At 36.8% G+C, this 22,539-nt stretch overlaps 1 protein-coding gene across 8 annotated transcripts in view; it reads right to left on the bottom strand.

Annotated features, from left to right (window-relative positions):
* Window positions 1–16,935, bottom strand: part of PTBP2 (polypyrimidine tract binding protein 2) — an 84,281-nt gene extending 67,346 nt beyond the window's left edge. For 4 of the 8 annotated variants that reach the window (XM_023641578.2, XM_023641577.2, XM_023641576.2 and 1 more), the window contains exons 1-2: window positions 16,827–16,935; window positions 15,159–15,189 (exon numbers count right to left, since the gene is read on the bottom strand). In XM_023641578.2, coding sequence (XP_023497346.1) covers window positions 15,159–15,189; window positions 16,827–16,834 — 39 coding nt within the window. In that variant the 5' untranslated portion in view covers window positions 16,835–16,935. Of the gene's footprint in view, window positions 1–15,158; window positions 15,190–15,980; window positions 16,299–16,826 lie in introns of those variants that run through there. The other 4 variants (XM_070268684.1, XM_070268680.1, XM_023641579.2 and 1 more) reach the window with 4 other exon arrangements.
* Between the last annotated feature and the right edge of the window lie 5,604 nt (window positions 16,936–22,539).

Raw genomic sequence — 22,539 nt, forward strand, 5'->3', positions numbered from 1 at the left:
GGAGCCAAGAATATACAATGGGGAAAGATATTCTCTTCAATAAATGCTGTTAGGAAAAATGGACAGCCACATGCAAAAGAATGAGACTAGACTACTGTCTTACACCACACACACAAAGTAACTCAAAATTGAACATAAGACCTGAAACCATAAAACTCTTCAAGAAGACATAGGAAAAAAGCACCCTGACATTGGTCTTGGCAACCATTTTTTGTATTCGACACTAAAAGGAAGGCAAATGACAGACCAGGAGAAAATAATTGCAAACCATATATCTGACAAGAGGTTAATATCTAAAACATATAAAGAACACATACAACTCAGAAAAAAGAATTCAATTAAAAAATGGGCAGAGGATCTGAACAGATGTCTTTCCAAAGACACACACAAGGCCAACAGGTATGTGAAAAGATGCTCAAACATCACTAATCATCAGAGTAATGCAAATCAAAAGCACAATGAGGTATCACCTCACACCTGTTAGAATGGCTATTACCAAAAAGACAAGAGGTAACAAATGTTGGCAAGGAAATAGAAAAAGGAACCCTTGGGCACTGTTGATGGGAATACAAACTGATGTAGCCACTATGGAAAATAGTATACAGGTTCTTCAAAAACTTTTAAAAGTACTATTACATGATCCAGCAATCTCACTTCTGGGTATTTATCTGAAGGAAATAACATCACTGTATTGAAAAGATATCTGCACCTCCATGTTCAGTGCAGCATTATTTACAACAACCAAGACATGCAAACAATATAAGTGTCCATCAGTAGGTGAATGGATCAAGAAATTGTGGTATATACATATAGTGGAATATTATTCAGCCATAAAAAAGGAAAATCTTGTCATTTGTGACAACATGGATGGGTCTTGAGGGCATTATACTATGCAAAATAAAACAGAGAAAGACAAATACTGTAAGATGTCACTTATATGTTGAACTAAAAAATAAAAAACCAGACCAGTCTGGTGGCATAGTGGTTAAGTTTGCAGACTCTGCTTTGGGAGCCCAGGGTTCATAGGTCTGAATCCTGGGCACGGACCTAGCACTGCTCACCAAGCCACACTGTGGTGGCATCCCACGTAAAAATAAGGGAAGACTGGGACAGACGTTAGCTCAGTGACAATCCTCCTCAAGCAAAAAGATGAAGATTGGCAACAGATGTTAGCTCAGGGCCAATCTTCCTCACAAAAGACAGACAAGCAAACAAAACTGAACTCTTAGATGCAGAGAACAGACTGATGGTTGCCAAAGGTGCGAGTGGAGGATGGGCAAAATGGGTGAAGGTGATCAAAAGGTACAAACTTGCAGTTATAAAATATCTGAGTCCTGGGGATGTAATGTACAGAATGGTGACTACAGTTAACAATACTGTATATCTGAAAGTTGCTGAGAGAGTAAATTTTAAAACTTCTCATCACAAGTCCAAAAAAAATTGTAGCTATGTGCGGGGATGGATGTTAACTAAACTTGTTCTGGTAATTGTTTCACAATACACACATATATCAAATTATTATGTTGTACACCTGAAACATTACAATTTTATATAGCAATTATATCTCAACAAAGAGAAAGAACTCTAAAAGTCAAAACTTAATGCCAAAGTATCAACTGATCTTTCTTAATCTTGACTGCATTTTTAAACAGGAAAATAAACAAGTTCAGGATCTACTTTAAAGTGGACAAAAAATAACACTAAAACAAATCTAGCGTGAAGCAGAAAGATAAAAATAGAAATTAGTGAATTACGAAACAAAACAAAAAAATACAAAAGTTGGTTCTCTGAAAAGACCAATAAAATAATGTCTCTGACAAGAGAAAGAAAATACAGATGTTTAATATTAGTACAGGAGGAAACAAAGGAGAGAATTCAAAACTGCTGAGAAATATGAAACCCAGTAAACAGATAATTTTCTAGGAAAGTAGTGAATAAACAATAACTTTGGAAGAAAATGAAGTATTTGTCAAAGAAGTATCCCCCTCTCCTTATTCCTTACACATAAGCTGCTTAAAATTCTTGTAACATAGTGGAAAATGATAGGAAGTACATACAATGTTGATTAACTTTGGTAAAATTACTGGTGGTTTATTTTATTTTCCTCTGCCTAAAGCATTAAGTTTTCTATGTTAAGCATGTCTTTCATAATTAGAACATCATGAGGAAGAAGGGGGAAAATTCTTCAAAGAAATGTTATACTTCTCTGTCTTTGAGCTCAAGCATTGTCATCTTATTTATTGATAATGCAAATACAACACTTCCTCAATTAACAGACAAATTTAGTGCAATTTAAACCCAAACAGTTTTCATGGAACTTAGCCAACTGATCTTAAAATACCTATGTTAAAGAAAATGCCAAGACAATTTTGAAGAACAAAGTTATGAAATTCACTCTACGAGATTCCAAGATTTACTGTAATGCTACACTAAATTAAGACACTGTGGTACTGGTACAGGAATAGATAAATAATGAAAGAGAAGAGATAGCTCAAAACAGTTCCATGCATATAACAGAAATCTGACAGCTGACACTGCACATCAGTGGAAAAACACATGAGCTATTCAACTGAGTTGGTACTAAATTTATTAACCATAAGGGAACGATCATTAAATCTTTACCATACACTACACAAAAATTAAATTCCAGGTAGGTTGAGGCCCTAAACGTGAAAAATCAAAATTTTTAAACTTTCAAATTAAAATCCCAAAGGTTGTATGTAAGAACCTGAGTTAAAAAAAAGATTTCTTCAGACTAAAACATAAATGTGATGTTAAAATTTCCAACTTCTGGGCTGGCCGCGTGGCTGAGTGGTTAAGTTGGCACACTCCACTTGGGCAGCCCAGGATTTCACTGGTTTGGATCCTGGGTGCGGAAGTAGCACCACTCATCAGGCCATGTTGAGGCGGCATCCCACATAGCACAACCAGAGGCACTCACATCTAGAATATACAACTATGTACTGGATGGCTTTGGGGAGACGAAGGGGAAAAAAAAGAAGACTGGCAACAGTTGTTGCTCAGTTGCCAACCTTTAAATAAAAAAACTTTCCAATTTCTATTCATCAATGTAAAAAAAAGAAGCCACAGACAGGAAGGAGTTATCTGTAATACATATAACAAAGCTTTAGTGTCCATAATATACAAAAACTCCTAGGAATCGCTAAGAAAAAGATAAAAACTACATTAAAAAGAAAATGGACAGGGGCCAGCCCTGTGGCATAGAGGTTAAGTTCGGCACATTCCACTTTGGCAGCCCGGGTTCGCAGGTTCAGATCTTGGGTATGGACCTACACCAGCGTTCAGCCATGCTGTGGTGATAACCCACATATAAAAAGTGGAGGAAGAATGGCACAAATGCTAGCTCAGGGCTAATCTTCCACAAGAAAAAAAAGACGGAAGATTGGCAACAGATGTTAGCTCAGGACTAATCTTCCTCAGCAAAAAAAAAGAAAGAAAGAAAGAAAATGGACAGACTATATGAACTAGCATTTAACAGACAAGAAACAAGAATGGCCAATAAACTAAGAAAATACTAATACTTATGGAATTCAAATTAAAACAATCTAATGTACCATTCACATGTACATAAGAATGACAACAATTAAAAGGTTCAACAATGCCAATTATTAGAAAGGATGTGCAGAAACAGATATTCTCATTCACTGCTAATGGAGTATAAACTAGCCTAACCACTTAGGAAAGCAACAAGTCAATATCCAATCAACTTGAAAACAGACACACCGTATAATCTAGCAATTCCACTTCTAGAGAAACTCGAATATTCACATCTATTGGTATATGCACAAGAATGCTCAGAGCAGCTATTTGTAACAGGAAAAAATTAGAAACAACCTCAATATTTGTCAACAGGGTAACGGTATATTCATATAATCATATACTATATGGCAATGAAAATAAATGAATTAGAGCCACATATAAACTTAGGTTAAAAAAACCAAAATATTATTGAACAAAAAGAGCAAGCTAGAGAATACACACAGCATGACAGCACATATATATAGTTTAAACATGTAAAACAAAACATATATTGTCTAGGGAAGAAAATATACGAACAATACATGCAGCAAAGGTATAAAGAAATTCATAGGAATGGCAAACACCAAATTCAGGATAGTGGTTACCTGGGGTGGAAGTGGGAGAAGTATATGCAGGGTGTTATGGACTAAATGTTTATGAGCCCTCAAATTCATACGGTGAACCACAACATGATGGTATTTGGAGATACAGACTTTGGGAGGTAAATAGGGTTAGAATGAGCCACAACTCCCTACCCTCGAAAATTCTAACTTTTAAAGGCTCAAAGGAATCCTCCATAGAGCTACTCTTAATACTATTAAAATGAGCTCATTTTGTTTCCTATTCTCTTTTACTTTTCTTTTTCCTGACTTCTTTTGGATTATACATCTTCCCACCCCCAATTATTTTAGAAATTATACACTTTATCCCTATTTTTACTGTGCTCACCCTTACAATTTAAAATGTAAACTTATCTCATTCACTTTGGACTTTAAATTTCCACCCTCAAGACTGACACTGTCCGAAAGAAATGGAATGTGAGCAACACACACAATCCTACAAATTTTCTAATAGCTCTAGTAGCCATATTTTAAAAAGTAAAAAGAAAAGGTGATACAAATGATATATTTTATTTAACTGAAAATATTATCATTTCAACATGTAATAAAAATTACCTTCTTTTTTTCCATGAAGTCTTAGAAATCCACGTGTATTTTACAATTGGAACAGATCAATTTAGACTAGCCATGTGTCAAGTGCTCAATAACCACATACAACTAGTGGCTCCATAATGGACAAGAGACCTCAAAACAATACTAGGTCATCAGAACTTAAACTTCATTTACTCTACTACTCCCTCACATGTTGTTATGATTTAATATTTTTAGTTCTATTTATTAAACCTCAAATCAAACCATCACTGCTATTATTTTCTTATACAGTCAGTAATTAAATTTACCCACAGGCTTACCAATTTCTTGCTTAACGTTACTTCTACCTCAGACCTCCTTTCTGGAGTCACTGGCCTTCTTCTTGAAGTACAACCTCTAGAAATTCCTTCAGTGGGTCTGTTGATAAATTTCCTCAATTGCCTTTTTGGGGGAAAAAGGGAGTGTTTCTGAAAATGCCATTATTTTGTTCTCCTCCTTAAGTGATAATTTAGCTGATTATGCAATAATAAATGGATAGTTATTTTCACTCAACACTTTGCAGATACTCTCCCACTATCTTCTGGATTCCCATGTTGCTGAAGAAGCACACTGTGTCTTTCTATTTCTTAGTTCTTCTTAGGGAATCTGATTTTCCTCTGGCTGCTTTAAAGATCTTCTTTGAGTCTTTGGTGTTCTGCTCTTTCATGTTGACATGTCTAAGTTTTCTTGTGTGTCCTACATCTAAGAATTCATGTAGCTCACCAATTTTGAAAAATTATCACTTTTTAGCTTTTCAAATTTTGCTTCTCTACAATCTTTAATTTCTCTTCCTGAAACTCTAATCAGATGTTTGTTAGAATTTCACCTCCTTTCCTCCATGTCCCTTAAGCCCTTTGTTGCTCTGTGTTAAATTTGAGTAAATTTTATTTTACTATTCACAAATTCTCCTTTAGTGCTATCTGACTAGCTATTTTTAACCTGACTCCACACTCATAAAAATTAATTTGTAATATTTTACCTCGATTAAAGTGTTCCTTCCGAATCAGATTTACAGATTTAAAACTACAATAACAATCATCATCATTTGAGCACTTATGTGCCATTCTGTGCTAACTCTTTTACATATAATCTTATCTTGAAAATAACTTGACATAGGTCTTAATTATTAAGCCCATTTAAAAATTCGTTAAAAAAAAGCTCAGAGATTATTTTGTGCAAGCACAGGGATGGAAGGATAACTTGTAGGTAGATTAAAAGAAATTTAAAAGGCATATTAATCAAATGTGTTGATCCTATCTGATCCTGATCCATCCCCCACTAAAAAAAGCCCTGTAATAATACTATGACTTTTATAGGACAATTAGAAATTTTAGTGCAAATTTGGCACTTGATAACATTAAGCAACTGTTAGCTTTTTGGTGTCCTAATAATATTGCAGTTATAGTTTTGTTTCTTTTGCTAAAAAAAAAAAGAGAGAAAGAGAAGCCTTATCTTTCTCTCTGTTTTGGTTTTTTTTTTTTTTGGTGAGGAAGATCTAACGTCTGTGCCAATCTTCTATTTTGTATGTGGGACACTGCCACAGCATGGCTTGATGAGTGGTGTGTAGGTCTGCACCAGGGATCTGAACATGTAAACCCTGGGCTGCCAAAGCAGAGCATGCAAACTTAACCACTACACCACAAGGCCACCCCAAGAGTCCTTATTTTTTCAAGAGACACACCAAAACACTTACAGATGAAATGATACATCTGGAATTTGTCTCAAAATAACACAGGAGAAGAAAAGCAGAGTATGGATATTGTAAGTTTTAGCAATGGGTTGTGTGTTGATGACTGTTGGGACTGAGTGACAAATAATGGTTCATGATAAAAATAATGTCTTTGTTCTATGTTCAAAATTCACCACCATAGTTATAAAAACAATCACTGCTCAAAACACGTCTTTCATAACTTTCTGTGATACTTTATTACTTCTAAAGTAAAAATATTACTTAACCACCTTAGCTCCTAATGCAGTATGTCTAAAACTAAATTAAGAAAGCTATTACAGTTTAGCAACCGAGACGAAATAAGAGATTAAAAAAGTTAATTATAGAGACTCATGCTTCTAATTCATAGTGTTCCGCATAGTCCCAAACCCAATCTTTTTGGAACTCAGTCTCCATATTCTAAAGACAGCAGAAACATGAGCTACTTATACATGGAGATTTACAGGTTTATAGAATAGCGCCCACCAGATGAAGCACAAATTTCATAACCTGTACTTGAGCCCTCCTACAATCTACCTGCATCCTTTCCAATATACACATATACAAACCATACACCATAAAAGCCAAATTATTCAGCTTACTGTTTCAATGGCTGTGAACTGGTGCCAGCTATCAACACAACTTTGGCCACGTCATTCCCTCAACATATAGTATTCATCTCCTCTCCCAACCTATTTACAAAGCACAGGTCACAATCCACTAATTTCATGAAATCTACTCTGATGCTACCAACCCAAATTTCTCTCTCCTACTGTAGCCATGTGGAACTTGCTTAAACCTTCTAACTTATCTCTTCAACTAGACAAGGTCCTAGAAGACATAACTCTTTTGGATCTCCAGCAAAAAGGGAGAATGTGGTACAATAAAACTGGTGTTTATCTTTTTACTGGTAAATGGCTCATGAGATTCTGAGTGTATTGAAGCCAGAGACTCTTAAAGAACGATTAAATATTTACTGAGTATATACTGTTTAACATGTACTACTGATGGAGGAGCAATAAAACAAGTAAGGTCTCTGCCCTCAAGGAGCATATATTGTCTCAGTGCCTTTGAATCACCAGTTTCTAACAGAGCACTGTCATTTAGTAGATACACTATAAATCTATCTGTAATTTGAAATTCTTATATAAATATCCTAACAAGGATATGTAGCATTTTAAGAAAAATCAAAACCTAAAAACCCAAAGTTTTTAATAGCATACCTATTATAAACAACCGGTTATGTTCAGCTATTACAAAAAAAGTAATGTTCAGCATTATTTCACTGCAATTATCTAAGAAAGCCAATGATGGTGAATTCAATAACCACAACACAACTCAAACTGTGCATTCAGCAACTTACAAACAGTGCTTTCAAAATACCAGTAAAATCCAACTTGGAAAAGCCAACAACTTATGTTAACAAACAGGTCCTTTATTAATTGTCCAGTTATAAGGGCTTCATTTAGTTAACTTACTAAAAACAGTACTGCTACAAATTTCACCATACTTAAAATAGGCATCCAAAAAGTTAACGTTTTACCATATCGAGTACCATCTTGTATTATTCTGCGACCATTGCATACTTTCTGTCTTTCCAAGGAATTGCTGCATTATGTTGCAAAGATTTCGCAGTGGCAAATGGTTAAGAGTAGAGAAATAAAGCCCTTGAAATTACAAATTACAAAGAACATAGAAACCATTCTAAAGAAACACAACACACCTCTTATTAAAAATACACCAATTTCCTTTCTTGTTTTATCATCTCACTAAGCTAACCAAAAATAAAGGAGTCTAAAACAATGAGAACCGAATAACCACAGCAATTCATAAGGGTAATGAAAAATGAAATGTCAACATATCCCAAAGCTATAAAATCTGGATATTCTATATGTAGCATAAATCAGTTAACATTAACTGAGGACCTAGTTTGCGGAAAATACTTTTTATGCATAATCACATTTTTTATTCAAAACTATTATAATCCCAATTTTAAAGATCAAGAAACTGAAACTAAAAACGTTTAAGTATCAAATAGACAAAAATAAATAAGAGCATACTACTTAATAATTCAAATATATCTTTATGCCCAAAACTATACGAAGAAAATCAGGAATAATAAACTGTAAGAAAAAGTACTTACGATGCATATGAAATCAATTTTTATAGAGTCGTAATAAACAAGATAAAGATCCTTAAAATAGGTCACGGATACAAAGAGGCAGTCCACAGGAAAAGAAATATAAAGTCAAATTTTGAAAATCTCATCCATTTCAAAATTATAAAACTTTTTTTAACCTAAAATTACCTAATAGTCTAAATTTTTATAAAACCCAGAATTTCTAAAGGTGTGGAAAAACAGGCACTCTCATACACAGTTGTGAGGAATCCTTTTGGCACTGTGGTTTTCATAAACTTTTTAACTGTAAAATTCATTTGACACAGCATTTTTACTTATATTTTAAATACTTCCACACTTTTTACTTGCAAACTGGAATCAAATCAAAATGTCCACCAATGTAGGAACTACACTGTGGTGCGTTCATACAACAAAGAATGAGAGAGATCTGTAACTGCAGAGATCTTACTATGCAATTTTTAAAAAAATAAAAAAGGTGGATTTCTACTTCCAGCCAAGATAATCTAAGATGGACCAGTATTCCCTCTTGAAACAACTAACAAATCACACAAAATATATAAAATATTGCTTTCAAGACCACTGGACATCAGACAACAATGGACAATGATCACTAAGACTCAGAAAGCAAATGAGAGTCCATGATTGCCCCAGCTTACTCCTTTGAGAGAAATTTCAGGCCATGACACAGCTCAGAAGGGGAAACCACACCGAACTTCAAAAACATTCTGTGATGAGAAAGCCAAGGGTCCAAGGAGACCAAAGCAACTAGAGTTTCTACGGCAGAGTACCAGAGAAGAGAGTTGCACAGAGAGAACTTCGGAAATCCGCAGTGAATTCCGCCACCCTAGTATTCAATGCATGCACCTAACAATGTCACAGGTAATGCAGAAGTTAGTTTTGTTGTTATTTAAATCTTTTTAAAAGATAATTAGCTGCTTAAACAAACAAAAATAATGCAGAATAGAATTTATAACATATGTAGAAGTAAAATGTATGATAACAATAGTACAAACGCCAAGGAAGAGAAACCTTCTAATATTCACATAGTATATGTGAAGTGGCAAATACTCCTTGAGGGAAGACTGTGATACATTAGAGATGTATGCTATAAATCATAAGACAGCCACTAGCATAACAAAACAACGAGTTATAAGCTAATCAGCTAACAAGAGATAAAATGGAAAAAAAAAAAAAAAACAATCCAAAAGAAAGCAGAAGAAGAGAAAAGAGGGAAGAACACAAGGAATATACAAACAGCAAAGTGGTAGTTGTAAAACTAACCACATTAGTAATAACATTAACTGTACATGGTGTTAATCAAAAGAGGGTGTACGTTTGGATTTAAAAATTAAGTTCAGGGGCTGGCCGCATGGCCTAGTGGTTAAAGTTCTGGACACTGCTTCAGTGGCCCGGGTTCACGGGTTCAGATACCACGTGTGGACATACCCCACTCAACAGCCATGCTGTGAGCACCCCACACACAAAGTAGAGGAAGACTGGTGCAGATGTTAGCTTAGGGCAACTCTTCCTCAAAGAAAGAAAGAAATCAAGTTCCAACTGCATGCTGTCTATAAGAAACATATTTTAAATCTGAGGACACAAACAGGTTGAAACTGAAAGAATGGAAAAAGATATACAATGTGAACTCTATTCAAAAGAAAGCTGAGATGGCTGTATTAATAACTATTAGAAAAACTAGATGTTAAAGCAAAGAATATTACCAGGGATAAAAATGGTAACTGCATAATAATCAAGAGGACACAGTAATCCTAAACACTTATGTGCTCATCATACTTCAAAAAACATAAAGCAAAAACTGGTAGAACTTTAAGCAGAAACAGACAAATGCACAAGTATAGGAGGAGATTTCAATATTCTTCTCTCAAAAAGGGATAAAACAATAGACAGAAAATCAGGAAGGACAGATATGACTTGAACATTATCAATAAACTTGACCTGACATTTACAGAACATACCACCGAACAGCAGCAGAATACACACCCCTATCAAGCGCACATAAAACTAAGAGGATATATGACATTTGGACCATAAAATAAGTCTCAACAAATTTTCAAAGATTCAAGTCTTACAAACTATTTTCTCTAGCTTCAATGGAATTAAATTAGAATAACAGAAAGATATATAGAAAACTTAAATTATTTGGTAATTAAATAACATGCTTCTCGACAGCCCATGGGTCAAAGAGATAAAACTATTAGAATGTATTTTGAACAGAATGAAAAGTACACATGTCAAAATTTGAGAGATGCCATGAAAGCAGTATTTAAAGGGAACTATATAGCACTAAACTTGTATATTAGAAAAGGTATCGTGTCAATGACATCAGCTTCAATGTAACAAAGGAGAAAAAGAGTAAACAAAATACAAAGCACAAGAAAATTAAAACAGCAGAAATCATTAAAATAGGAAACAGAAAACAACAGAGAAAATCCAATGAAACTAAAAGCTGAGTTTTGGAGAATATTAATAAAATCAATAAACCTCCAGCCAGACTGACAAGGAAAAAAAAGAGAAGAAACAAATTACCAGCATCAGGAATGAGAGGTGAAATCACTGCAGACTCTACAAATACCAAAAGTATAACAGTATAAAAAGGTATTATCATTTACAACTCCATGTAAATACATTCAATAATTTGGAAAAATGGACTAAGTCTACGGACGACACAAATTACCAAAGCTCACTCAGGAAGAAACAAAACCTAAATAGTTCTACCCATTAAATAAAATGAAACAAAGCAAAAACACACCAGTCTACACAGCTTCACTGGTGAATTGTACCCAACATTTAAGAAAGAATATCATTTAGGTTGTTTACCCTACTACCAGGAACAAAGTAAAGTCACCTGTTCTCATCACTTCTATTCATCATTGTACTAGATGCCATAGGCAAGAACAAGAAAAAAACGGTATCCAGATAGAAGAGAAGATACATAAATGGTCTATGTAGAAAATCTGATGACGTCTACAAAACAGCTATTAGATCTATTAAGTGAGTTTGGCAAGAGTGCAGAATAAAAGAGCAATATACAAAAATCATTTGTATTTCTATACACTAACAACTGGAAATTGAATTTTTTAAAATAGCATCCAAAAAAACATGAAATAGAGATAAATCTGACCAAAAAATGTACAAAACCTGTATAGTGAAAACGAAAAACACTGCTGAAAGAGATTAAAGATGATCTAAGGGAGAAATAAATTGTGTTCATGGATGGAAAAACTCAACACTATTAAGATGTCAATCTTTTCCAAATTGTTTTATAGACTCAAGTTAATTAAAATAAAATCTCAGCAGGCATTTTTTGTAGAAACTGGCTCATATGAAAACGTAAAGGACCCGGAGTCAAAACAACTTTGAAAAAGCACAAAGTTGGAGGATCATGACTACTTGATTTTAAGACTTCACATAAAGTCACAGCAGTTAAGACAGTATGTTTTTGGCATCTAATAGACAGCCAATGGAACGACTCCAGTACAGATAGAATCATACATACATAGATAAGTGATTTTTGACAAAGGTGCAAAGCCAATTCAAGGGAGAAAGGACAGCCTGTTCAACGAATGGTGTTGGAAAAAGTGGATGTCCATATTCAACACCAAAAAACGTTGATTCAGACTTTGCACCATATTCAAAAAATTAACTCAAAAAGACTTTAATGCAAAACCTAAACTATAAAACTTCTATTAGAAAACAACGGAGAAATCTTTGTGACCTTGGGTTAGACAAAGATGGCTTAGATACGACACTAAAAGCATGATCCATACGAGATAAAAATTGGTAAACTGAAGTTCGTCAGAATTGAAAACTGCTGTTCTTCAAGACACTGTTGAGAGAATGAAAATATTAAGTGGCAGAAAATAATATTTGTAAACCATGTATCTGATAAAAGACTCGTAACCAGAATGAAGACTTCTCAAAAGTCAATAATAAAGAAATAACCCAATTAAAAAAGTAGGCAAGAGATTGAAACAGACACTTCACCAAAGACGATATTCAGCTGGCAGAAAGCACATGAAAGGATGTTCAACATCATACACATTACAGAAATGCAAATTAAAACCAGAAGATTACCACTTCACACCCACGAGAATGTCGAGAATCAAAGACAGACGACAGGCATTGGAGAGGATGTGGAAGGACTGGAAATCTCATACACTGCTGGTGGCAACGTAAAATAGTACAACCACTACGGAAAATAGTTGGCCGTTTCTTAAAAAGTTAAACATATGCCTACCATATGAGCCAGCCATTTCAATCATAGGTATTCCCCCAAGAGAAATGAAAGCATATGTTCATACAAAGACTTGTACAGGAATGTTCACAACAGATTTATAATAGCCAAAAACTGGAAATAACCCAAATATCCATCAAGAGTTGAATGGATAAACAAACTGCTATATATCTGCACAATATAATATTAATAAGCAATAAAAAGGAAGAGACTACTGATACACAACATGGGTGAACCTCAAAATAATTATGCCAAGTGCAATAAGCCAGACCAAAAAAAAGGGTACACGTTAATTCCATTTATTCAAAATTAAAAAAAAATGCAAACTAATCTATAGTGACAGAAAGCAGAAATAGCAGTTGCTCGGGCAAAGAAAGGCAGATGGGAAGGACTACAAAGGAGCAAAATAATACTTTTGGAGGTGATGTAGGTTCATTACCTTGATTGTGATGATGATTTCATAGGTGTATACATATGTCAAATCATTGTATACTTTAAATACGTGCAGTTTATGTCAAATTATATCTCAATAAAGTTTTTCTTTCCAGAAAGGGCAAGATATGGGCCAGGACACATGGTATGAATCCATTTGTGTAAATAAATAAGGATGTTTATATGTGTGGTAATATATAAACTAATAATTTCAGGGAAAAAACCCACCAGAAAAATTTTAACATAACTACATATACCTAAGGAATAAGACTGGGCATCAGGGAGAAATACTTCCAACTTTGAATTTTTTAACCATGTGCATGTATTACTTTTACAAAAAGAAAAAATTTTATGAAAGCTTAATTACTTGTACATAGGTCTGACACCAAAATAAAAACTCTTAATCGTATCCTAGAAAATCATATAGAGCATAACTTGAGTTACTCAAACTTTTATATTAAACAAGGGATAAAAAATAGTTAGCAATTATTTTTATATCATTTCCTAATGCTTTCTCCTCAAACTAGTACTAACATAGAAAACTAGTGTAATCAATAAACCATATCTAGACATCTGATTCCGAGTCTCCTCATTTCTCTATGCCTACTCATTCTCAGTCTTACCTGAGTTTCTTCTCTCCCCATCCACTAATAGCATAACTCAGACTTCTATCACCTATTCTTTTACAAAATTCGCTTCCAGAGGATATCTGTTTGGATGGTAACTACAATATCTACATCTTGCACTCTTGACCTATTCCTGATTTCTAATCCTACAACTATCTCAACTTAGAAACTATCAGTGCCAAATAGAAAGAAATATACCTTCCCCAAAAAAAGCTCATTATTTCTCCCCCAATCTACATAACATGAACTCAACAAATAAGCCTACATGTTAAATCATGGACAAGTATCTAATTCACTATAGGGTAGAGAACGGAAAATAAGCAAGAAAACGCAAAAGTACTCTAAAGAATCTCACACTGTTTAGGATAAAATTTCAAGAATTCCAAAAAGTATTGTGACCAGTCAGCATCACTGAGCTAAGCACACAGCCTCTCATGACTACTCACACTTGAAGGGGGGAAACGTCATTGCATCCACCAAGTATCTGAGTACTAGGCTTTGGAAAATGTTGTGCAGACTTGGAAAATTCAAAAGATGTAAGACAAGGACCATGCCCTAACAGGGTAGACAGGCTTGCAAACAAAAATTATAAGACATGATGATGTTAAAATGTGCAAGGATTAAAGGACACAAGAGGCCTAAGCATTAGAACTAAGGTTTAAAGAATGAGTAGTTTTCCTGACCAAAAAGTCTGTGAGGAAAGATCCCAAAGAACCTCTACCATAAGGCCTGTTTCCCTTTAACAGCAAGAAAAGCCAGCTCTTAACTTGTGACTCTTTTGAAGCTGATTGCCTAAACACATCTTTTCTTTTTAAGAGTCAGGTAACTATTTCCAATGTGGCTTATTACTAACAAAAAAATATTTTAGTCCTCCTAAGAGAGAAGAGAAAAAAATATTCTTAGGTTAACAAAATTACATAATTTAGGTCAAATCACTTTATCTGGCCACTTAAGGCCATAATTTCCGCTTCAGAAAACTGGGATATCATTTTATATTCACAAGAAGTCATGTCTGAAAGCATTTCCAATTCCCTGAGTACCATTCATACCAAGTTTAAAATGTTCTCACAGACTGCCTTTCCAGAAAAACTTATGGTGGTTGTCTAGTGAAACTATTTTTATAATCCAATTTTTAAAATTAAATAAAACACTTTACATTTAGGTTTTGTTAGCTATATTATAGTTTTCAAACGCTAAGTGAAAATTTCCATTAATGATAATAGCAGATGCAGTAATCCAGTTTTCATTAGTTTCAATCTTGTCCTACCTTCACGCCAACTGCAACCTCAGTGACAATTCTGTAAAGAAAAAAACAGTTAGTTTCAACTCCTTGTTATTCTTCTAATGGTCACTGTTTGACTCAACTTTTTAAGAGTCGTTCATCATTCATAAACCTTCCACTCACAATGCAGATGCAAAACAAATACACAGATGGTCAGTGACACTTCTTTGCACTATTATCAACTTAGTTTTCTTGAAATTTTCAAACGTGAGATGAAATTCACTAAACTTATGGTATGGTATTTTTTAACACTTTAAATAGCAAAAAGAACAAAACCCCAAACACTACAATGTCACTTTTACAAAAGTGGTACACTTAGATTAGTAATTTAAAATTTGAATCAACTCTTTAGTCACCTTGATAGAATCTCGGAACATGAATTCCAGTGCAAGTTTTGCCATCAATTTTCATGTTGATTTGGGGAATACTGAACTTCTCTAGATCTATGATCTGTTTTCTAGAAAATAAACTCTAGATAAGCACTAGGATGATTTAAGTTCTGTTACTGGTAACTTTTACATGGTCTTCACTCAATGTCTTTTAAAAACACCAAACTTCAGACGCTTAGTCAAAATAAACTCTCATTTACTTGACTCTTCAAACACTGTCACCGATTCTAATACATGTACTTTTTAAATGATACTGTGTTTATAGCCCCCTGCCAAATGGGCTTAATACAGCTGCACTTTCGGCCTAAAGGGTGCCTCCTTCCTAACAATGAGTTAAATTATTTAGTCCTTTCAGATGTGGAGCGTTGAGCACGAGGGAGACCCCGGACCATACCATTTTCCTAAGCCCTCGCCTCACCTCACTCAGCATTCTATTTCCACTCGGGCTCTCAGGGATGCAACACGGTTCTGGTTTTGGGTAGCTGTTTTCGTTTTTCCAGAAACTGGTCAAAGTAGCTAAAAAGATGGCCTTGTGTTGACTGTCTGCTCTGGGCTCTGCCATGGCTGTTGGCCTCTGCCCATGTGACTGATGCCGACCACAAACACTCCGTTTCTGAGATGATTTAATTTCTGGGCCCTCTTGCCAAGCCTCCAATGTTCTTAGGCCCCACAAAAAGGCATTTTTTCCGCCTCCCGCCCCCACTCCCAGACTCCAGCGAAAACAAAGGAGTATGACATCTGCCCTCCCCGCCGCCGCCGCCGCACGCCTCCCCGCGGCTCCCACTCAGCTCTCGCGGGGGCTCCCGCCACCGGCATCCCCCCGCCCGGCGGGCCGCGCGAGGCCGAGGACGACTCCCCGGCCGGGGGCCCCGGGCCGCGGCTCTCCCCCGGGAGGCCCACCCAGGCCTCCCTCTCGTCCCTACCCCCGCTCCCCAGGCGCCGCTCCCCCCGGGTTCGGGTCCCAGGTTACAGAGCGAAATGGCTCCTTGAGGAGGCAGGGCCGGGCCAGACGTTCGGGGGTCCCTCCCCGGCCCCCGCCATCGCCCCCGGGCCTCCCCTGCCTCCGAGCCCGCTTTCTCCTCATCTTCCCGACCAGCGCCCGCCAGGGGAAGCGGAGGGAGGGGTGTGTGCGATGGGGCGGGGGTTGGGTAACGGCAGCCCAGCCCCGGGAGGGGCCGCCGAGGGGTCCTGCCCGACCCCGGCCCGGGCCGAAGGAGGCTCCAGCTCCCCTCTCGCACGCCTCCTCGCCGGGCCCAGGACCTACCCGTCCATTGCCGAACCGGACAAAGCTTCGCTCACAAGAACCGAGCCACGCAGCCAGCGAGACACACAAGCGGCGAGAAAATGGCGGCCGGGGCCCGACGGAAATTGCCGAAGGTGCCGGAGCGCACAGGGCAGCGCGCGGCCGCGGCGGCGGCGGAAAGAGCCGAGCGCGCCGGCGCCGGGCGGCGGGAGGCGAGCGGCCGGGCGCGGGGACGAGGGGGAGTGGGCGCCGCCGCCGCTGCCGCTGCCGCCTCCGCCTCCGCGCCGCCGCGCGCCCGGGGCCCTCCGCCCTCCGCCCTCCGCTCTCCGCGCCCGGGCCCGGGCCTGCCGCTGGGAAGCATGGCGCCCTGGCTTCCTCGTGGATGCTCCTCGAAGAAGTGGTCCCCGTTGTCCTCCGGGAGTGGTGTGGTCGGACTCCTCCCAACCCTCCGCAGCCAGTGCCTTGGATCTCAGGAGGGGCGCCCCGGGACTGCAGGACTGCCCCCAGGCAGCTTCCACTTTTCCCTCCAAACCGAGTCCCTGCTTGGCTGCTCCCGACCTATGGGGGCCAAGGAAAAACTACTTTATGGCTTTCCTCCTGTGCCATCTGTTATTTGCGACCCTTTTCATCCTTTAAAACAAAAATCAAAAAACTTGACCCCGTTAAAGAAGAACGCTACTTAGTAAAAACAATACTTTTCAAAGCAAGTAGATGTCATCAGACTGAAACAGGCTTTTGCTTCCAGATATTTGTCGTTCTATGCCAAGTGGAGGAAATTCTCGCCTCAGTTGAGGATCAGTGAGCGCCTGTAGGAAATAGTCACCGTAGCTGGATGGGAAAGCACACAGGTTGAGATGTGTTGAAGAGGTGGTACAGAACACCGATAGTTGTGATCTAGGGTTTGGGAGCTTGAAAGGGGAGGTGGAGATGGAAGTGGTGGCTCAGTCTTCCCCAGTGGCTAGCGATGGAAGAAACGTTAAAATGGGCTACACAAATTGACTCCCTTTTCTGTATGTCTCATGGTCTCCATTATAATTTTAATAGCATATAGGACATTTCCTTTAAAGCGTTTTTATGAGAGGCTCAACAAAGTCTGAGAAGGCACCCATTTTTGGAAAATTTGCTCAGGGAGTGACTGCTTTGCCAGCAACTTTTCCTCTGCTCCACCCAACACCCCCAACCACAACACACACACAAATGCACTTCTAATCCTGAGAAATGAGAAAAATTTCCTCTGTCTCTCCTGTTACCCTCAATGCCGGCTCTGGGTTTTCCTATATCTCCTTCAGGCAAACCTCTTACCCCTGTACTAATTGGAATTTCAGTGTACTAACTGGTACCTTCGGTATAATTAATAAAATTATATAATTTTTGTAGTTGGACAAAAACTGAAAGAGCATCTGGTCCAAATATTTTGTTATAGAACTTTTCAAAGCACTCAAACATTAAACATTCTTGATTTGCCTCAGAGATTGGCAACCCTTGAAAAAAAGAAATCCGTTTCCTACAACACCCTCCCTTCAGCTTAACCATTGACTTATGATACATAAAGGACCCATTACCAGAGCCATTAATAATCACTTTTCAAGTATTTGTGGGTTTGTACATGTATTTTCACTCAACAATTAAATATGTAAGCTCCCAAAGGGCAGGAACTCTAACATAATTCTCTGTATTCCCAGCATGGACTCAATCAATATTGATTGATTGGCTCTTGCTTTATCTTGGCAAAGACAAACTGTTCCGTGAGGGAAAACTGTCCTTAGGTGGCAAAAGAAATTATAGTATTCACAAAAACACGTTTTCTTTATTTTTTTTCTCCTAATAAAGTACAAGATTAGAAACAAACAGTAGTCAGTATGCTTGTTTTATTTAAATCCATCACTTTCTAGAAAAGATTTAAGATTGTTTACAAGACACATAAAGTACTAGATGAAAGAAATAAAGTGAAATAAGAAAGAATAAAACAAAAAGACAAAATATAACATGGAATCAGGAAAAAGGCTAGTGTAACAACGTATATCACAAAAACATGATTGGAGACTGGGTTCAAGTTTGAGCTCTTTCATTTAGTGGCTGGGTGACATTAGGCATGTTCATTAACCTCTCAAGGAAAAAGTTTCCTCTACTGAAAATAATGGGATTTCCTTTACTGAAAGTGAAAATGGAATTTAAAATAGGGCCTTCATCCTAGATGATTAGGAGATCTAAATGCCGTGACGTATGTGCAGCACCTCCCTAGCTCGGTGACAGGCTACAATAAATACTTAATAAAGGATGCTATTGTCATCTTTATTATTTTTGTTATTAATTATTATTCATTTGAAAAGAAACGTCACAAATTTGGCTCTTGGATTTTTAGCAACCAGCAATATTCATATAAATAAATCTATATTGAGATTTTCACAAAGGTTAAACATGTCACTAAAGTAATTAGATTGACTGGTATCTAGTGGAATAAATCTGGGAAAATGTCATAGATAAATTTCTAAAACCCCATCCAAATCTAAATTTGTATGATTTTATGGGGTAATCATGGGGTAGATTATTAATCTCAATGTTAGCAGATGGCCAACCTTTGTAATATATGACAAGATTATATTAGTGTTTATGGATTCCTAACAAAATAAGGCAATAAAAAATGAAGTGCCTGTACAGTATTATTTTCATACCCATATCTTTTTTCAGTATAATGATTTGTTCTTTCCTTTCTGAATGGCAAATGTTTGACCTTTTACAGAGGTTTACATTATGTGAACAATGATTAAATCTAAATTTCAGTGTATGCTAAGCCCAAATGAGGTTTAATATTGATGCAATAAAAATAGGAAATAAGATCTTGTTCATAATGTTCTGATTTATTCCTAGCCCCACCTCTCATCTGCTGATAGTACTAAAGACTTTGTTTAACTTTTTCATGCTGCAGTTTCTTCTTATGAAAGGGGGGAAGCATAATAGGATCAATTAGAGGGGTTTTTTTGGTAGGTATTTTAGGACAGGTGATTTAAATTCAAAATAAAGAAAACAAATTCAAAAGGCATAAAAGCATAGACAAAATGCCCAAAAGGACAAATAGAGACACAAAGTAGATTAGTGGTTGCCTAGGGCTGGGAGTGAGAATGGAAAATAACTGTAAAGGGACACAACGTTTCTTTTTAGGATGATGGAAATGTTTTAAAACTAGATTGTGGTGATGGCTGTACAATATACTAAATATATTAAAATTCCTTGAATTATGCACAATACTGCTGAATTTCACAGTATGTAAAGTACATATCAATAACACTATCACAAACAGGAGAAGCAGATACTTTCTACTCCTGCTCCCCAGCTACTGAGTCCCATTTTCCAGAGGCAACCTATCCTACTAATTTATTGCGTATCCTTCCAGATATGTTCTAATGCATAAATTGATTGCACACATAGTTTTCTTTTTTCAAAGTAGTTACTATAGCACACACTGTTCTGCAACTTATTTTTTTGCTTAAAAAACATATCAGAGGTTTTTCCTTACCAGTACATTTAGAACTGCCTCATTCTTTATGACTGCATAATATTCCACCAAATAAGTAAATCATGATTTATTTAACTAGCTCTCATTGATGGACTTTTAGGTTGCCTCCAATCTTGCTATTTACAAACAAATCTGCAGTGAATATCTTTGTTTCTAAGGCATTTTCCACATGTGTGAATATATCTGCTGGATAAATACAACAAATTAAATTCCTGGGTAAAATGCATTTTTAATCTTCAAAGATGCTATCAAATTGCCCTCCAGGTCCTTGAGTCCTTGTGGGAAAATATTAGCAATTCCTATCATAAAAAAAAAGGGCTGATTTCTTTAATATATAAGGAGTTCCTACAAACAAAAAGTCAAAGGCCAGCAACCAAATAGATAAAATGGATAAATCATATGAATAGATTATGAACAAACATTATAGAAAAGTAAAAACAAATAGGGGCTGGCCCCATGGCCGAGTGGTTTAGTCCGCGCGCTCCACTGCCAGCGACCCAGTGTTTCGTTGGTTCGAATCCTGGGCGCGGACATGGCACTGCTCATCAAACCACGCTGAGGCAGCGTCCCACATGTCAAAACTAGAAGGACCCACAACGAAGAATATACAACTATGTACCGGGGGGCTTCGGGGAGAAAAAAGGAAAAAATAAAATCTTTAAAAAAAAAAAAAAAAAAGTAAAAACAAATATGCTCAGCCACACTTATAATAAGAGAAATTCAGGGTAAAACTGTACTCTCTTTTTCACCTGTCAATGCCCACCTCATCCCCCACCCCCTGGGGAGACATAACACAAAGCTTCCTGAGTACTGAGAAAAAGGATTCCTTTCCAAACTATCAATAATGTGTGAATGTAGAATAAAGATACTTGTAGATACACTAAATGTCAAAAAGTTTGTTTCCCATGCATTTTTTTCTGTGAAATCTTCTGGAAGACGTATTTCCCAATAAGGGAAATCCCAATGGGATTCAGGGAACCAGAGTTCCAGCACATGAGAAGAGAAGTAAATTAGATGTTCATGAAAGAAGGCCCGATACAACAGCTATCCAGCTGTACAGCAGTCCTTGGGTTCCAACGCAATGTGAGACCAGAGGGCTCCAGGGATACTCATGGAACTTAAAGACTAAATATATTGAGCAGAGTTTTATAGTGCTGTTGGCAAGCTTATGGCAAACAATTAATGAAAGAGTTATGGAAAAATTTTTAAAAATTAACTCCAAGATAAATAAAAAGTTGTAAGGAAACATAATCATAGTACGCTCTGTGGATCAGTTGTAAAAATAGTTACCTCTTCATGATAATGTAAGCACTGAATATAATAAAATTAAGATTGTGAAACAATTTCATGGGAGGATGGAAGAGAAGTATGGACATGTGCATACGTGTGTGTGTGGTGGGAATATAAATTCTCATATTACAAAGTTTGAAGTCAATAGTTAATGTCTAGAATTGATAGGTGAGAAAATAGCAGATGAGCATATTATTCAGAAGCGTGGAGGTAAATACCAGGAGAATCAGGGGGAAGAGTTGAAAGTGGTTGTTTCTAGGGTACTTGGGGATTAGAACAGGGTGAGACAGAAGAGCATAGTTTTGGGTTTTGTTTATTTTGTGATAAACCTTCCAGAACTATTTGCTTTTTATGCTATGTGCATGTGTTACTTGGATAAAAATAAATTTTACATTTAAGGAAGAAAGGATTAGATGGCAGTGAGCAAAGGACTGTCTTAGCACAAACATTGCCTCTTTTGTATTCAGCAAAAGTGACTGCTTATCTACATGTTCACTGAAAAAAGCTCAGCATAGCTGGCTGTCCTTCCTATATTGTGAATATAATAAAGATTATTATTGGAACAGAACACAATGGTTTGAGTGGATCAGCGAGTTTTTAGAATGATTATGCGTGAAGAACTAAACTAGGGGAGAGAATGAGAAAAGTAAAGAAAAATACACAGAAAAGTAAAAGATGAAAATATGCTAAATACAAAGGAAACAAAATCATTTTGCTTTATAATATTATAAACTATGAAATATTATAAATACATTATAAAATCCACATCATAGTTTATGTGGCTTTATGCAAATAGCCACATCAATAATAACTGACAAGTGATTCCCAAATTAAAATACAGGTTTTAAGCTCATTCCTGGAATAAGTAACTCTTGTAAACAAAATTCTTCTTGGATAGCTTCACAAAGGAACCAAATAACAAATGGAAAC

Source organism: Equus caballus, chromosome 5 (genome assembly GCF_041296265.1).
Source record: "Equus caballus isolate H_3958 breed thoroughbred chromosome 5, TB-T2T, whole genome shotgun sequence".
NCBI lineage: Eukaryota > Metazoa > Chordata > Mammalia > Perissodactyla > Equidae > Equus > Equus caballus.